Raw genomic sequence first — 18,305 nt, 5'->3', positions numbered from 1 at the left:
CTGATGAAGTGTGGATCAGACCTAAGAATACCAACAACTCTTGAATCTTCACACTAAAGGCTTCCCAAGACAACAAAAATCACCAAAGGAAGAAGAGGGGAATGAGGAGAGGCTAGGGTTTTATGGTTAGGGGTTTTTGAAGGTGGAGGTTGGAGGAAATGAGCAAACCTTAAATAAACATTCCTTAAATAGGGTCCAAGGCCCGAGACCTTGGGTTTTGGGTTGCGGCAGCCACCATACTCTGGTACATAATAGTATCGCGTCATGGTCACCAAGTAGACCCAAGCCTCATTTAACGACATGGTTGCGTCACAGACACCAAATCATCGCACCATAGTTGAAGGTTTTTCCCAAAGCCTTATTCCTTAAAACTCCAAATCCATAAGATGATTGATCCAGAAAACGGGTGTTACAATATACATGTGTCCACACCTGTGTACTTGAGATTGACTCACTACGCTGATGTCGACACTTGTTTCTTTACTTGTTGTTTTCGCCTTGCATTGGTACAAGTAACATGATTTGATGGCTTGGCGAGGATATGGACTTTTAGGTAGTTATTTTTAGTATTACTTTAGTGATGATACCACTTTGGACTTGTCATTGAGATTTCATTTACATTTGGTTTTAAGAACTTGTTTTGGAGTTGGTTTTATAAACTCTAATTTTGATGGAATTATTTTTGAAAGAATTTTAAGTAACGTTGGTGATGTTTTCAAATAAAATTAAGACTTTCATTGCTTTATTCTACTAAATAATAATTTTAAAAAAAATTAAAGTGAAAAATCATGACGTCACAGTGCACCCCCACCTTAGCCCCTATCATTCATTGTTTTGAAATCAAACTTGTATATATAAATATGCATTTTGCACCTATTGACTTGCACTTGAGCAAAACTACATTCATATAGATAGAAGTCGTGTAAACTCAAATCACCTAAAATGTTTAAGTACACTAAAGTCAGCAACGTAATCAACATAGAGCTTAATTGGCCCTAAACATTTTGAGCTTGGGTAATACAAATTAAAGTCTATAAATGTAACAAAAAATTATGTAAAAATATCATTTATTTCACACCAATGGAATACGTTGTTACATTTTAATTAAAGATCATACAAACAAACGAAATTACAATTAGAAAGATTCTTCGACACAAATTATACATGGACCAATATATGTAATTAAAAACAAGATCATGGGTTTATAATGATCAAATAAATAAATAAAAGGCCGGGTTGGAGGGTTACATTCATTTGGGGGTTTTTGTTTTTTCTCTCATTAGTTTACATTTATTCGAATGTTTTTTTCTGCCATCAACCAAATTAAATATTATTAAAATATATTCAAATTCATTGCTTCTCAATTTCACCAACCATCCGTTAATTAACAATTATAGAAAAAAACAAAAGATCAACCACTTCCTCATAAATTAAATCAATATGTATGTTATTACTTATCCTTATATGATTTAGAACCAAGCTATAATTATGCATAACAAAATCCATATAAAGAAAAATGTGTAATATTGAATGGTCATATAAATTATGGACTAGTGTCATGTGAGTGAAGAAACATGAACTACTTGCAAAATGAAGAAAGCTTCTCCTTCAAGTCTACATCTTCTTCCAAAGCCGGGCTATTTTCCGATGACGAAGAAGGCGGTGTTTTTGAATTATCTCTGCCACCACAACCATCCTTGATCACTAAAACCAATGATAATATTCATGAAAAAGAAGAGGAATTTGAATTTTGCTCCTCACTGAATTCATCTTCTACCCTTGTCAACTTTCCCATTTCCACTTTCCACCATCCCAAACCAGCCACAATCACCTCCTCTACTACTGCAGAGATCCATATTGAAAATCATTATCATTTCAAATATCAGAAAAAAGTTAATAATTTATTTAATATAAATCATGGACGCATTATTCGAAGCCCACGATGTCATCAAGGCCAAGAAGTAACACGGTTGCGGATATTTGATAAAACTCAACGGTAAAACATATTTTCTTTTATATTTTAAAAATATCATTCGATTCATTTTTCGTTTAAAGAAAAGACTTGTCTAGTTTTCCATGCATTACTTACATGCATAATCAAATAAGTGTTTTGTTTTAATTTTTAAAGCGATTCAGCAAGGTTTAGTTGCATAAGGAAAATCATGGTGAAACTAACATCCATCAAGACCATTTTACAAGATACAAAATCCCGATCACTTCAGCAGTCACCGACAAACAAAGTCAACAAGAAGATTCCCATGGACAACAAGCCAAATAAATTAGGCATTCAAAGAGACTCTAGCGATATGGTCAACACAAATAGTAACAAGAAACGAAACAAGCAAGAGGAGAAATCATCAAAAAGTGGTTTTAATAAGATGTTTGGTGGGTTTATGAAGAATATAGGCATATGTCGAAGGTCGAAACACGTAGGTAGTAAAAGTTGTCCAGTCTCAATCAAATCTTCACCAATGCATGATAATGATGTTCGGGATACTTGTGATGAACGTAGGAACTCGTTTTACTTGAAAGATCATTCCATTCAGGGAGCTATTGCTCACTGCAAAAAATCTTTCGGAAAATGAACATATGCTTTAATTTTATAATTATGAATTTCTCCCACCTTTGTATTAAGTTTTTTCAAAAGTCACAAGGATTAGATTTCCAATCCAATTAATCTATGGCTATTGTTAATTCAACTCTACGGTTGTAAGATTATCCCCTTTAATCCAGTTTTTCAGTAAATTGCCTAAAATAAGTTTTGGATCACAAACAATGACCTATAGTTTGATGGTTATCATCCTTTTTGACATAACACAAGAAATCAAACATGGTTAACAACCAGAGATCAAAACCATCCACCATCTTCCCGTCCCACCATCTATCATCCCAAGATATCAGCAACAGGTGGTGGGGGTGGGGTGGTGATAGGTGGTGGAAAGATGATTCCAGCCCCGAGAACTGGTGGTTGTAACGCAGCAGAACAACGGAAAGTTATGGTCGTAGCAGATCCAACCCGTGAGTCAGCAGCTGCTCTTCGTTATGTTCTATCTCACGTAGTATTCGAGAATGATACATTGTATCTTCTTCACGTTGAGAATCCTACCTTTTGGAAGAACAGGATTCCAGGTTTCATGAACCAATCATCACCATCTTCAACAACCCCTTCCTGTAATGAAGGCGTAAATGGCCATTGGGGGGGTGGTGGTTGCATCGGAGGAAATGTTGACTTTCTTGATCAAATGAAGGATGCATGTGAAAGCATGCACCCAAAGATGAAGGTGAAGGTGATAAAGGTTGAAATGGGTGCTATGGAAAAAGCTAACGTGATTTTATCACAGACGAATGTGTATGGAATTGATCTTCTTGTTGTAGGAAAGCGTCAGAGCCTATCAACCGCAATACTATGGTGAGTTCTTTAATCTTTATTCCATAATCTGTCTTTAAAAAGGTGAAGATATATATGGATATATATCGTGATAATCCTTATATATGAATCAAGAATCATAATACTGATTTCAAAATAAAAAAACAACCGACCAAAAAGTCAAATTGCTCATCTCTCATGGTGAAATTTTTGGTTACAGGCAAGGGAGGAATGGGACAATAAGAGGAGAATTAGCAGAGTATTTGGTAGAGAACTGCAAATGCACCTGTGTTGCAGTGCAGAAAAAGAGTCTAACAGGAGGCTACCTTCTCCATACCAAAACGCATAGAAATTATTGGCTCTTAGCATAAAGGGCCAAGAACTTTGTGATTTGATCACTTGTCTCTTATTAGTTATCCCTCCATTTCATAAAACAAAGTACATAGAATCTAACTTTTGAGGACACACTCGGCTCTTCAAAATCCAAAACTGAAACGAATTGTTTAAGCTTCACCATATATAAATACATGAAAACAAATTCTAAAGAAGGAAATGTTATGTTTTACTTGTTGTAATTTCAAAAGTTCAACAAACATATAAGGAGAAAGAACATTGGCCAAATGGTTAAGAACTATAAGAGCAAATCTCACACCATAATCATTTTGAATCCAAGGTCCGTGATTAGATGAGTTTTGTGGTGATTTTTATCATTTAGCGTAAACTATACTGGTTATATTTTTGGGTCTTAAGAATATCAATATACTTTGATATTTATTGGATTGTGATTGCCATCATTTTTCAAAAACTGTGATTTCGACCCTATAGCATGGGTTATCACGAAATAAGATTTGGGATAATCCAAAGAATTTCAATTTAAAAATCAGATCACTTCTAAATCAGAAACATAGAAAAGTATCTTGTTGTTTTGTGTTCTTGAGAGATAGAACAAATCAATATATTATTTTCATGTATGTAAGTTCCAACCTTTTTTCTGGAACCAGAGAAAAATTCTTATGCTAGAGGGAAAAGTAGTTAAACTGAAGTTGTCTCCTTTTGACACCAGAAATCGTTGGTTATTAAGACGTAACCAATTCATGACATCATCATGATATAACTAAAGGTTTTGGCGGGAAAATGCATGGCAGGAGTCATGATATAAACATGATATCACCGTCAGGGGCTCTGCCCCTAGACCCTACCAGAGGAGCATTCCCTTGGAACCCTATACTCAGGGGCGCTGTCCCCGTACCCTCATATTCCTGAATTCATATTTATCACTCCGAGTGTACACCCCACATCTCCTATCTCGGTTAGTAAATGAAACTCAATCTATCTCCTTATTAATAATAATTACACCAAAAATGTTGATAATACTAAAATCACCAAATATACATATGAATTTAATTCAGTAGCTAACTTAATTTAATGTTGAATGTTAGAACACTCAAAATATTTAGTTGGTAAAGTTATATTTTTTTTTACATTAGGAAACAAAATATATTTTATTTACATTAAATTTTATTATTTTATTACAATATTTGTTTATTTTAAAAAGTAGAAGAGAACAATCACCTCTACAATCATTTGTAAAAATATAAAATATGCGTGTGACCATATTGTTTATTGAGAAATTCTTAGATAATGTAAGGTCTAGGCAGGAGCTTGGTCTTGGAACTGGACCGAATCCAAAGTCGGAATATTGTCCAAACCCACAACTAAATCGAATGTTTATATATGGTACTAATTCGGTTTTGGTTTTTGGTCCAAAACTGAATTATGACCGAATTGAAGGCTTTTTTTTATTTTATATTATTAATCATTTTTCGGATTTGTTATTAGTGTAATGTAGGAAAAAAGAATAACAGAAATGGTGCACTAAAAATCATACCAAAATGGGCATTAGAGAAATCATTTTTACAGCATCATGAAATAGTATAGGCTTCCAAACATAAACATGTATAATATTAGATTAAAATCAATAATATTTATGTCGTGAAGTAACTAAAATGAATCATTTAGAACAATATATTAATATTTATAAAATATATTATATGTTAAGGTCTTTTAAAAGAACAATTTTGTATCTAGAGACTAGAATTACTCAAGGCTTGTGTTATTGGCCATTTTAAGGTGTATCAGATTCAGATCCGTAGACCTTAAGAATCAAATGGCCCATTATAAACATGCCAGCTAAGAATCAAATTATATATATATATATATATATATATATATATATATATATATATATATATATATATATATATATATATATAGTGAAATACGAACTTTAGATTTAATAGTCTTTATTTTAATTTTATGTATTGTAATATGTTGTCTTAATTTCTTATATTCTAATATATTGTTGTCATATAATGTTATTATCAATTACTTTTTTATTTTATAAATATTATATATGTTTAAACTTAACAAATTATATGACATAACTATAAATATATTTCAAAAAGATAGGGTTACTAGTTAATTTCACAAAAAGAGAACCATTTTAAAAATAGTCAATGATCGAAGACGATTTAGGTTAATATCATTTTGTTTGATAAAGTTAGTGAATATATGACGTGAAAACAAAAAGTTATACATTACGATGATCGGAGATCTTCTTGGTTGATGATACCTTATAGTATATAAATCACCAAACATGATTATAATCTTTTATAACCAGATACTTTGACATGTGAAAATATCTATATGGATGTTTGTCATCGTATATGTTCAAATGTACATTAGCCTTATTACTTAAAAAAATAAACCATGAATCTGGACTACAAAAAAGGTGATTGTGTGTTCAATCGGGGGTTACTTAATGTTCTCCCTTGCTTTTAAAATTAAACTTACATTGTTAATTTTTAGGGATTTGATCAAGCTATGTCCATTTTCGTATATTCCAAAACTCTTATCACTGCAAAGAAGATAACTAGCATTTCATCTCAGCTAAGATTAATAACATTTTATTTATGAAGGGCGTTGGTGTACTAACCTTCTCATATTTAAACTCCGGACGCAATTCAGTTACCTCGACAATATTCGCCCTAGTCTAGCAATCTTAATACGACAACCGTCGGCTCAATCCAATATTGTTAATTTTTAGGGATTTAATCAAGCTATGTCCCTTGAGTGGTTTCTTGTGAGTATAAGTTACTCCAGGAGATTAGGGTGGTATAACTTAGTATAAGTTACTCCAGGGATTTGATCAAGCTATGTCCCTTGATGTTCATTTCTTGAAGTTAGAGTGTGAAAATTGGGTTTTGGGGCTTATTAAGCCATGTACAAGCTTAAAGCTTCCAAATTTATGGATTAAGACCTTGTTTTGGAGTATATCCAAAGTTTGGACGAAAGGGTCTTAATGGATTAAGCCATCCATATGGGGTTTGGGTTATAGGCCAGTATGTCGGGCGTACTTGTATGTACACTGTGCATACTAGGTTCGAACTCCGTCTTCTAATTGGTGCGAGTATGCGGAGCGTACGAGTTGGGTACGGTCAGCGTACTCACAACTATGGGCTAAAGGGTTTTTGGGCCATTTTGGGCTTCGGGTACTTTTGGGCTTAGGTCATGGTTTTTGGGTCGATTAAAGAAAAGGGTAAAATTACCCTTTTTCCCTAAGAGTCAGGTTTTATGAATTAGATTCTCGATTATGGTTTATGACCTAATTGTTAATTAGGGTTTAATTATTTATGATTTAGTGTTGGGATTCTTTGGTCAACAGCCCGATTGTTATTTTTCAATCAACAGATCAAGGTGAGTCTCCTCGCAATGTTTGGCGGGTCGAAGTCACCAATGTCGTCCCATGGATTACTGTTATTAGTATGCTAGCTGTCTATGTGACTCTTGCATGTGTTGTATGTGTTTGTATGTATGTCGGGTGGGGCCCGATGACAGGCAGGGCCTGATGAGTGTGTTGGGCAGGGCTCATCGCATGTTACTGACAGACCTGTACCAGGCGAGGCCCAATAGATGACAAGAAATGTCCATTATATGTAAGGTATGGGATATTTTGGGGAAATCACTAAGCTTTGTGCTTACGATTTTCAATTTATGTTTCAGGTACTTTCGGTTCGAATGGGAAGGGCTCAGGATGATCGTATCGCACACATTATGATTTTCCGCATTACTTGACTCTGATTAATTTCGGGATGATTGTTGACATACTTTGACTTCCTTAATGACTTTTATAAACATGATGGTTGATGGTTTTATAAACACAAAAATGAAAATTTTAGTTATAATTTTTTGAACGTTACATGTTTGATCCAGGTTTTCTAACATATAATACGGATTGACATGGTACAATTCACTGGTTTTTAATATGTATCCATCTATTTGGAGCTTGGCTACCTTTTTAAACAACTGAAATGTAGCACCTGGTTCCTGGTATGTATTCTTGATTATTAAATCTCCTTATATTGCATGATTAACCTTGGACTCGGCGAGTTGAAGGACTAACTCGCCGAGTAGAAGCGGGACTAGACGCGGGATCTACTCGGTCTACTTGGCGAGTAGGTCCGAGGGACTCGGCGAGTAGACCCTGTCTGGACTTAAACCCTAACCCGAGTGTTTGCACCCTATTTAAACGATCTAACCCAGCCTCCATTTCCCCTAGCACTCCCAGAGACCTATAGAATGAAACCCTAGCCCCTTTTGTGTCCTTGTGGGTGATTTTTAGCATTTTGAAGGTGGTTTGGAGCTTGGGAGAAGAAGGAGAAGGTTGGAGAGTGCAAGAAGGGAAGAAGATCCGGAATCTACTCTGTGAAGGGCTTCTATTCAGGTAGAAAAGTTCCTACCTTGATCTTTAGTTCATTGAGTCCCCCTTTTGTCCCTAAAAAGAGGTTTTAAGCCCTAAGAACCTAAATCTCTATGTGTCTATGGTTAATGTTCTGCAAGGACTTCGGATTTGGACCTTCTGGACATCCGAGTAGCATAAAGTCTATGTGGGTGAGGTGATTGAGGTCCCCATTGAGTTTTGGACCTCTTAAAGAGCTTAGAATTGCATGTTTGAGCTCATAGGGCCATGCATGCACGTAAAGTTTGCAACTTTACGTGGTAAATGAGCCCTAGGACCTTGGATCTGTGGTTTTGAAGTGTTGCATGTCCCATATCTGGCCTACTCTGGGAATGGGTCGAAGGACTCGGCGAGTCCTAAAGTGGAACTCGGCGAGTTCTATGAAGATGGTCGTCGACTCGGCGAGTTTGAAGAACAACTCGGCGAGTAGTTCCTCAAACTCGGCGAGTCATATGAACATCCACAGATCACGAGGGGTTTAAGCATCGAAGGCTCAACCCTTCGTACATGTGCGCGGAATTAACTGTGTAACGTAGTCCCGAAACCCCAAACCCTCGTATGGGGTGTTCTGGTGTGGATGGAAAGCGAGCAGGGGATCTACTCGAGGAACTCGGCGAGTTGGGACTCGAGTCGGCCCCATAGTCCCGGGTAGCGAGTCAAGGGTGACTCAGTGAGTGGGGAGAGGGACCTGGTTAGTGGGACCGGATCAGTGAGGAATGGACTCGGCGAGTTGCTCGCGGACTCGGCGAGTCCAATCAACTGGAAGTTGACTTTGACCTGGACTTGACTTGGTAAGGGGTAAAAAGGGGTCATTTTACCCTAAGAACATCTAGCGGTGTTTGACTGATCGTTTTGTGGGAATTATAGTCGAGGGACGTCCGGAGCAGCAGCAGCAACAGTAGACAGTCAATTCCCACACAGACCAGCAGCCTTTTTGAGGTGAGTTGCCTTCCAGTAGCGGTGGGTCTACGGCCACAATGTCGGCCCACCAGTAGGAGTTGTATGTAGATGTTTGTCTCTGTGATATTCATCTAGGGGTTACTACTACCTGTGCTATGTTTATGTGCTAATATGATATGATGCTATGTGTTAGTAGTGGCAGGGGAGATAGTCCCCAAGATATCCGGTCGATAGGGCCGAAGGGGTAGTTATACCCAGTCATGCTAGTTGGATTCTGATATTGTGATATGTGCTATGTGGTAGTAGTAGAGGGGGAGAGATAGTCTCCAGTATCCGATTGAGAGGACCGAAGGGGAGGCCAGCACCCAGATATGCTAGGCAGTATCCGGTCGAGAGGACCGAAGGGGAGGCCAGCACCCAGATATGCCTGGCAATACCCGGTCGAAAGGACCGAAAGGGTAGGTCAGGCACCCAGATATGCCTGACAATATATGTGTGTTATGTTATTATTGTGGTATGTGGTACGGTGGGGGAACTCACTAAGCTTTGTGCTTACGTTTTTCAGTTGTTGTTTCAGGTACCTCTTTAGCTAAGGGGAAGGAGCCGGCACGGTAGCAGCATGACACACACACTCTTGTTTCCGCAGTTATGAGTTTATTCTGAGATTGACACTCTGATATTCTGGTTGTTTAGATGATGGTGGATTTCAAATTGGTTTTCGATGTGAATTGGTTTAAATCAAACAATGTTTTAATTATTAATGTTTTTTATGTAATGTGTTATAACGAAATTTTTGGACGTGAAATTCGGGTCGTTACATGAAAATTATAGATCCTAAAAGGTATAATCTATATCCATTTATTTGGAGCTTGGCCACCTTTTTAAACAAGTGAAAATTGTAGATCCTAAAAGGTATAATGTAATAAAAAAAAACATAGTATTTAATTTCTAAAAAAAAGAAGACATATGGTGATATTAGACCATCATTTATACCTATCAATAACCATTTTAGTGGTTGGTGTCACATCATCACCACTAACTACTATCAAATCTATGGGATACACATCACTACCACACCATTCCACCTTATTTTTAATTAAACTAAATTTAAAAATACATACAGAATCCAATATAAAAAACGTATTTTTTTAATTAGTTTTTTATTCAATTAAAAAAATTACATAATTTAAAAAAAAAACAACTAAACTAAAATTGGAATAAAAAAAAAGAAAAAAAAAAAAAGAAAAACTAAAATGCAAGCACAAAAACAACTTAAACTAGTTTCTAAACCCCATTTTTTAAATTATCCCACCATGGAGTCTCCTTAAATTTTAGCCAAATTTTGAAATGTTTAAACGGTCTATGGTTTATTTCTTCATATTGATGCATGACCACAACAACTGGATCGTCTTCGTGTGTGTTGTTTATAACATGGTTATAAAGTTCGTCGAACTCGCGACATGTTGCCCTCATCAAGCAAAACATAGGACATATTGCATTAAGATTACGACTGTGACAACCCATTAAATCATGGAAAACGTTTCCACCTTTTGCCCAAAAATCCATGGAAGTTCGACTATCTTTGTCTTCTGAAACCGTCACCCATATCAGTGCTAACTTCTCTTCTTACTCTTCCGACCAACTCTGCATTTTAGGAGTCATGGTTTTTTAAAGTGAATTAAGAGAATGGTTTGAGTGTATAGGTTGTTAAATTGATGTGTGTATATATATATATATATATATATATATATAAAGTAATGTTTTTAGATTTAAAAAAATTAAATTTAAATTTTTTTACCATTGAACGACCAAGAAAGGAAAACAAGATTTGATTGGTCGTTTGTGTTCGTCGTTGGCAACACGAGGTAGCACGACAACACCCGACCATTTGTGGTCGGGAAGATGTGCACAAATTTTTTTCGTAGCCACGTAAACCACACGCTTCTATGATAAGCATACCGGGTGGCCTTATTAAAAATAGTTAATCTCATTAAAAAACAACACGGTTTGTTTATTAGGTTATTTATCTTGTAAATATAATTTAACTAGGGAAGAATCCCGCTTTGCGGGGTTGGATACGTCAAAGAAATGGACAAAACGGAAAGATTTTATTAAGTTACAATACCCGATATTAAACAATTGAAAAAAAATGACAGCAATAAATTGCAAATCCAAAAGCTGAAAGTCTTGTATGTGATGTCTTTATCCTTCACTTTAGACATGAGAAATTCAATTATATCTTTATGTGTATCAGCTCCAACTGCAAATCACAGTTAATAAGTTATTAGTTAGTTCACATTTCACAAAAACAAATCATATACAAATATAGTGGAGAATACATCTCTCTAATAGAAGTATAAACTAACAAAATTACATATCTTCAAAGTGTTATCATTTTCACCTGAAGCCAACTTCTGAACAGGGTCAAACACACCATACCCGTAGTAAAACACAAATGAATATCCTTTTTAAGTAAACCATCACCCATTACTTGAAACATTTGTTATTGCTACTTTTCCCAACTCTTCTTTTATTCTTCCTGTAACAACAAATCAACAATTTACAATGCCATTTCAACTATAACTTTTACCATATTGCGTGGAATTAACAGAGAAAAAAAAGAAAATTTACCTTTCCTTTAAGATCATCACTTGGTAGCTGATTAAGCACTTCTGCTTGAGACTCCATGGTTACAACTAACATCCAAAAAAAAGTTTCAAGGGCATTCATGTCTTTTGCTTTGTTTTAAGATAGAAAGAAAGGGAACATTTTTCTTTCATCTTCTCAAATGTTGAAAGAGCACGGCTTGTATTCACATTCACCAACATTTCACTTAGTTTTGTTGCAGTTCTATACAAAAAAAAAATCCTCAATTACATTAACTCCAAGAAAAAAAGAGAAATAAAAGTTGAAGGATGAAAACAAACTTTGCTGACTGTACACGTGCTTTAAGAGTATCTGTCTTTGACTTAGCCTATTGTATCATGCTTTCTAGAATCTGTTAAGAGAAATGTATACATTTAGAAATAAGCAAAAATTTCAGATCTTGGAAACAATATTTAAAAAGAAATAAAAGATATATTTAAAAATAAGGAAACACGCACCCGAGCGTTATTCACCAAATTTTCTACAACGCTTTTGTGCTGATCAAGTTGAGTCCTCAAAGAAGCTGCATTGTCCTAAATGTCATTTCAGATTCATATTCGTCATGGTCTGATGCATCCTTCTTAAGACCTCCAAATGCAACCGGATATGATATTTCCTTCTTTTGTATAAACACAAGGGCAAATCCTTGTGAAGAGAACAGATTCTTTTTTATGATATAATCATATAACCATAAATTCTAAAAGTAAAATTACAAAAGATTTTACCTTGGTGATAGATTGTTGGGATGATGAGTGAACATCAGAGCACTCTAGCTTCAAGATATCATACACTAATATCCCTACATGCCCTATTAAATACAAAAATAAAAGACCATTAAGAGAAATGAATTATGATTTTATTTATATTTAGAAATTAGAAAATAGAAAATAGAAGACTTACGTGTTTTTTTCTGCTGCCACTTCCTACAATGTACCCATCTGATTCTTGACCACATCATCTGAAAGAAAAAGATAAATACTTTTCAAGAATAATAAAATCAAATTTAGATAATCAGATAAATTAAACACACACACACACACATCGTATCAAATTCAAGTGAGTACAAATCATTCAAAGACCTAGACTTTGAAGTTCTTCCAAACACAAGAAGCAATTTATCATCATACAGTGCTGCAACATGCTTACATTTTGAAGAAGGTCCAAGTCCCTTAAAAAGTGAATAAGTATACCTATAATTTATGTGGGTATGTGTGTTAACAACAAGCAATCAACAATCAATTACCTATCTATCGGTAAGAAACACATTCAAACTGATATCCATTTTGTTGAAAATTAAAATCCTCTTTCTATATAATCAATTCACATGTTTCATTAACCATAATTCTTTCCCAAATGGCATTTTATTCACAGTAATTTCATCAGAAAGATTGGAATTGTTAACTAAAAAAGAAACCCTAAAACCGGGGATCAATATGTAATGGCATATTAACTCCATGGACTGAATTAATGAAAATTGGATGTACTAATAATCGATTTCTAGGGCAAAAAATAATCGATGTGTTACTGAGAATAGAATTTCAGGGGAAAAAAACAATCGATCTATTTATGAGAATCTATTTTCAGGAAGGGAAAAAAAGCTTACCAGCAACCCGGAGGTTGGCGTCGTTGTCGGAGGCAGCGAAGCTTCCGATGGCATCGTCAATCGTGAAGATAGCAGACGACTGTAGATCAAAGAGGTAGAAGGAGAACAAATTTTATTTAAGGCTTCAATCAGTCTAGGGCTAAATTTAATAGTAGAAGATGGACTTACCTGAAGTAAACGACTTCTAACCATAGATTAAGACAGACTAATACACGGTGGAGGTTGCGATTGAAGGAGTTAGGAATGAAACTGTAAAGCCATCAGCCAAACCACCAATGGCGCACATTGGAGAAAGTAAAAAACTGGGTCCATAACCGAATTTATAATTGAGATTTTTGCAAAAGGGAAGGACGATCGGAAATCGAAATACATTTTGACGGTGGAACAACTCGGTCGGTGAAGGGGAAAGGATTTATTTTTATGTTGGCCGATGATGAAACTGAAGTCGAAGAAGCAGTGGGTTTAACTGAGAAGATGAATGGAGAGGCGATGAAGTCAAAGATAACAGAGAGCTGAGGAAGGAACAACCTCATGGAGAATATAGATGAGATGTAAAGGAGAAGCGGTGGTGGAGTAGATGCGGGAAACGGAATTGGATCTTATTGGAGGAGACATCGGTGAAGAGTGTAATCTAGATCGCACAGGGAGACACGTGTGTTGAAGACAACAATGCAGGCATATGAATCACCTCCATGTAATCCGAGACGATAACACGTAGCAATTTTGACAGTATCTGATGACTAACACCTAACACATTTGGCAACGACGAAAAAAAACTCCACCAATCACAGGGAAGAACTGTTCAAGTGTGCCTTTAAAATTAGTAAGTATATATAATATGTTATTAACTTATTACTGTTTTTTAGATTCTAACTACATACTTAGAGTAGATTGCAACCGGGTAACTTAATATTATAGAATTTATTTATTTAGGCTTATTCGGTGTTGACAATGCTTCCTGTGTGATATCTCATATGACAAAATTATTTGTTTGAAATAGATTCTAATAATATGATAAAAACATAAAAAATAAAAAAACCTATTTAATACAATAAATATATACCTATTTAAAAACAACAAATTAAATTGACTGCTATTTTAAAACGTTAACCAGTTAACCTATTAAAATTTTAGAAATAATAACCCCCGGGGGGGGGGGGGGGGGTTGTTGGGGATTTGATGGGAATTTCACATGGTGGTATAATTATTGGTATATAAAATAATGGTAGCCCAACGTCACCATGTGGGGTTTAATTTATTAATCAGTAAAAGGTACCTAACATATTAATATCTATAACCTATGTTTTTTTATGAGAAAACTTTTAGTTCTTTACTAACTGAATACTTTAAAATATGTGTCGTAATTTTAATGTATCAAGCAAAACAAAGGTTACAAATTGTATGATGCAAGATGGAAAGTTTGGTTAAGATACCAGGGTGAAACTCAAGAACATCACGTTGCTGACATTTAATTCGTTTGTTTTGAAACTTGACTCAACGAATTACTACAACTTGAAAAAGAATTAACTTTCTGAGAAAAAAAAACCCTTTTATTTTTTTTAAATGGCGAATATATATAAATAAACAGTCAAACAATTAGGATTAGCAAGGAGCTAAAATCAGACAATCAATTAATCAAAGACAAGGTTCAAATACATCAAATGATAAGATCAAACAACTTCAATCAATCCAACTAGGACAACCAATACTACATATGTGTGTGTATCTCATATGGAAGATCTAAACTTCAAGAGATTTTTCTAGAGAAAATAGATATAGAAGTATACCTATATTTCAGTTTCGCTATTTAATATTTAGAGTAAATTACACGAATGGTCCCTATGGTTTAGGATAATTTGCGCGTTTGGTCCCTAACTTATTTTTTTAACTCGGAAGGTCCCTACTGTTTGTTTTTGTTATGCGCTTGGTCCTATCTTACATAAAAAGTCTATTTTTCCCTTTATTTTTAATTTATTTAAATAAACACACCCCTAATCTCACCCTTCTCACCTTACCTTACGTACCACATCATTTTTTTCTATTTAAATAATAATATTTTTAGGTATGACAGGGACCAAGCGCGTAACAAAAACAAACAATAGGGACCAAAAACGTAATAAAAACAATCAGTAGGGACCTTCCGAGTTAAAAAAATAAGTTATGGACCAAACGCGCAAATTACCCCAAACCATTGGGACCATTCGTATAATTTACTCTAATATTTATAATTGTACCGTGTCCAAGTTGTCATGTCAGATTACCAAACAAACGTTATCTCTTTTCTCGGTTCTTTGTTACCCACAAATTTTGTTAGGAACATGGCATATGTTTTTGTTGAAGTCTTGTGTATACGTTGTCATGACACGAGAAACTGAACAATCAAAACAGCTGAAAAGAGAGAATAGACACATTCTTCGAGTATTTAAAAAAAAACATAAATTCATTTCTTTCGTTAATCACATTGTTAGCCTCACATAATACGAGTTAGACGACTGCATACACCATTAATCATAATTGTTGCTTAGTTTTATAAGCATAAGTAAGTTAAGATGTTAATGTCTGATAAATTGTAATTATTTATTATTTGAATAATAAAGAGATGACATTGAAAGTTAAATAATTTCTTTCATTTAAGTATCATCACTTATTGCTTAAAAGGACACGTAAGTACTTTATTTTCCTTAAAGCTTACATTATTCAAAACCTATTTTGTGTTGATCTTTAGAGAATAAGAAAAAGAAAAAAAGTTAAAGGAGTGAACGATTGAATATTAATTTTGTAGTGAAGTCCAAGGTTTAATAAACGAGACACCGATCAATTGATTGTGAGAAATTAAAGGGGGCCGGGGCCACGTGAGCGTGGTTATAGGGACGGGACTATTTTAGGGGCTAGAGCAATTATACACGTAATTGCTTGCATAACTCAATGATTATTATAATTATATTTTTATTCAATTGTTTATAAATAGAAAAATACCAATAATGCATATAGTATTCCATCATTATGGTAATTTTAATTATAAAACTAATACTAGGAAAAAAATTTGTTGAATTCCTTATAAAGAGCTAGTTCTAGGCTTTCTAGCTATATGTACGATAAGTGAGCTCGTTGTAAGGTTGGAGGGTGTGGCCGCGGCTTGGGACCGCGTTTTGCGCCAGTTGGACCGCGCACACCACCTCCAGGCTGTGGTCTGGTGCGGTTTTGGCCGCACTGCGGCTGTGAAGTACCGCGTCATGTGATTGGCTGGTAGAATAATTGACCGTTGAATCCATTTGGGCGTTGTTTTTTTTTTCCTTTTTGCCATTCTTTCCTATATATACATATACAATTCATTTGTTTTTAACCACAATACAACCTCTTCTCTCTCAAAATTTTTAAAAAAATATCATAGCTCTCTCTCAAAAAATATCAAAATACAACCACAATTCATTTGTTTATGTAATTTTTTTGAATTTTTAATGTAATGTTTTTTTTTAAAAAATTTTTATGTTTTTTATTAAAAAGAAGTTTTAATTAAAATAGCTAAAAATAACAAAAAAAATAAAAATGTGGCACCACTCCCTTGGTGTGACAAGAAACCATACTTATGTGGTAAAAAATGACGTGACGCTTATGTGGCGAGGGAGAGAGTGCGGTGTAGGTGGCACCACTCCCTCCAGCCTAACTAATAATGTCCATTTGCATATCAAAGCTCCAGTGGCGGCCCTGGGGTGGTGTCGGCGGTGCGGTCGCATCGGGCCTCCGATCTTGGGGGGTCTCTGATTTTTGAGATAATTTATAGTTATAGTATTTGTATTTTTGTGAAATCTATTTTTATGTTTGATCAATAAATAAATTTAGTCCGGCAACATTTGGTTCCAATTTTAGATGCATTTTAATTTTGAAAAAAAATCAACAAAAATCAAAATCTAATCATAAATTTAAAATTATCAACAAGTTAAGGAAAATATATATATCCAAAAAAAATGCAAATTTGTTTTCTTTATAAATTTTAGAAAACGTTTTTATTTTTTATAAACTCACCAAAAAGTAAGAAAAAATCTCATAGATGAATTTTCTTCTAAAAATGGTACAAGGTCGATGTTTAGAAAATAGTAATGTGTTCCTTTTTTTTAAAGTTATTTATAACAGTTTTACAGATTTATTTGATTACCAATGAGTGAAGACATTATTTTGTGGTAGTGAATTTATGAGATGTTTTTTAGCAACTTTATATTTTGAATTAGTGGTAACAAATGTAGTTAATAATATTTACAATAAATTTTTTATGAAGCCTCACTTTAGTTTTTGCACAAGGTCTCCGAAATATCAGGGTCACGCCTGCAAAGCCCATAAGGCAACATCCCTTTTGATAAGTTTTGTAAACATTTAAGGTTTCTAAAAATATAAATGATGAAAGTTAATCGGTATACCATGGATTTATCTTCAAAAAGTTCAAAACATCTTTTGATAAAATTTATATATTATTTTACAAATGAAATGATACATAAATGTGAATAACTGAAGCAACAAAAGAGTCATGTAGCTTATGATAAATAGATAAATAAATAAATAAAGTGAATGATATGTGGGTGCATCCTATCCCATTCCATCCCATCGCGTCCCATTATTGTTGGATACGTGGGATTTGTTATTATGATATTATAGAAAAAAAAACAAAAAAAAAACAAAAAACAATCTTAGAATATAGAAACAAACCCGATTCTGCAAATAAATAACAGAATCTTTGTGACAACTAGTTTACTTCTATAATGACTCATTCTAAATGTTAGTATTTTACAAATTATAAATATCAAGTATAAAACTTGACTTTCTTAAACTCAAGTATTCATTATAATATACCAGGTGTAAAACACGTATTACACGGGTTGATTAAAAAAAATAAAATATTAAAATCTATATAATAAATATTTTTTAAAATAAAATTTGAAATAAAGAATGAAAAAAGATATTAATTGCAATTTATTATAATATTTATTATATTTATACTT

At 34.2% G+C, this 18,305-nt stretch overlaps 1 protein-coding gene and 1 long non-coding RNA gene across 4 annotated transcripts; one reads left to right on the top strand and one right to left on the bottom strand.

Moving 5' to 3' along the window:
* The first annotated feature begins 1,503 nt into the window (after positions 1-1,503).
* LOC145076870 (Adenine nucleotide alpha hydrolases-like superfamily protein) lies at positions 1,504-3,920 on the top strand. 2 transcript variants are annotated; one of them, XM_079022674.1, is made up of 3 exons: positions 1,504-1,996; positions 2,129-3,409; positions 3,588-3,920. In XM_079022674.1, exons 2-3 carry the CDS (start codon positions 2,943-2,945, stop codon positions 3,736-3,738), a joined length of 618 nt encoding a protein of 205 aa, XP_078878800.1. In that variant the 5' UTR covers positions 1,504-1,996; positions 2,129-2,942; the 3' UTR covers positions 3,739-3,920. The 2 variants fall into 2 exon arrangements, with proteins under 2 accessions (XP_078878800.1, XP_078878799.1); XM_079022673.1 differs by lacking the exon at positions 3,588-3,920 and having other exon boundaries at positions 2,129-2,758.
* Positions 3,921-11,117: 7,197 nt separating this feature from the next.
* LOC145073911 (uncharacterized) lies at positions 11,118-14,074 on the bottom strand. 2 transcript variants are annotated; one of them, XR_013691594.1, is made up of 9 exons: positions 13,483-14,074; positions 13,315-13,393; positions 12,612-12,669; positions 12,437-12,519; positions 12,170-12,356; positions 11,993-12,063; positions 11,697-11,915; positions 11,467-11,604; positions 11,118-11,325 (listed from the first exon to the last, which is right to left on the bottom strand). It is a non-coding gene; the product is annotated as an uncharacterized LOC145073911 (long non-coding RNA). The 2 variants fall into 2 exon arrangements; XR_013691595.1 differs by lacking the exons at positions 11,118-11,325; positions 11,467-11,604 and having other exon boundaries at positions 11,696-11,915.
* Positions 14,075-18,305: the final 4,231 nt, after the last annotated feature.

The sequence above is a fragment of the Lactuca serriola genome, chromosome 9 (genome assembly GCF_051521515.1).
Source record: "Lactuca serriola cultivar US96UC23 chromosome 9, Lser_US96UC23_V15, whole genome shotgun sequence".
NCBI classification, from domain to species: domain Eukaryota; kingdom Viridiplantae; phylum Streptophyta; class Magnoliopsida; order Asterales; family Asteraceae; genus Lactuca; species Lactuca serriola.
Note: the sequence above shows the minus strand (reverse complement) of the source record. Positions and strands in the feature narration are given on the sequence as shown.

Coding starts and splice junctions, on each gene's coding strand:
- LOC145076870 (XM_079022673.1), top strand. CDS start 1,575: ATGAACTACTTGCAAAATGAAGAAAGCTTCTCCTTCAAGTCTACATCT. Junction 1,997..2,128: donor ATATTTGATAAAACTCAACG/GTAAAACATATT, acceptor TAATTTTTAAAG/CGATTCAGCAAGGTTTAGTT.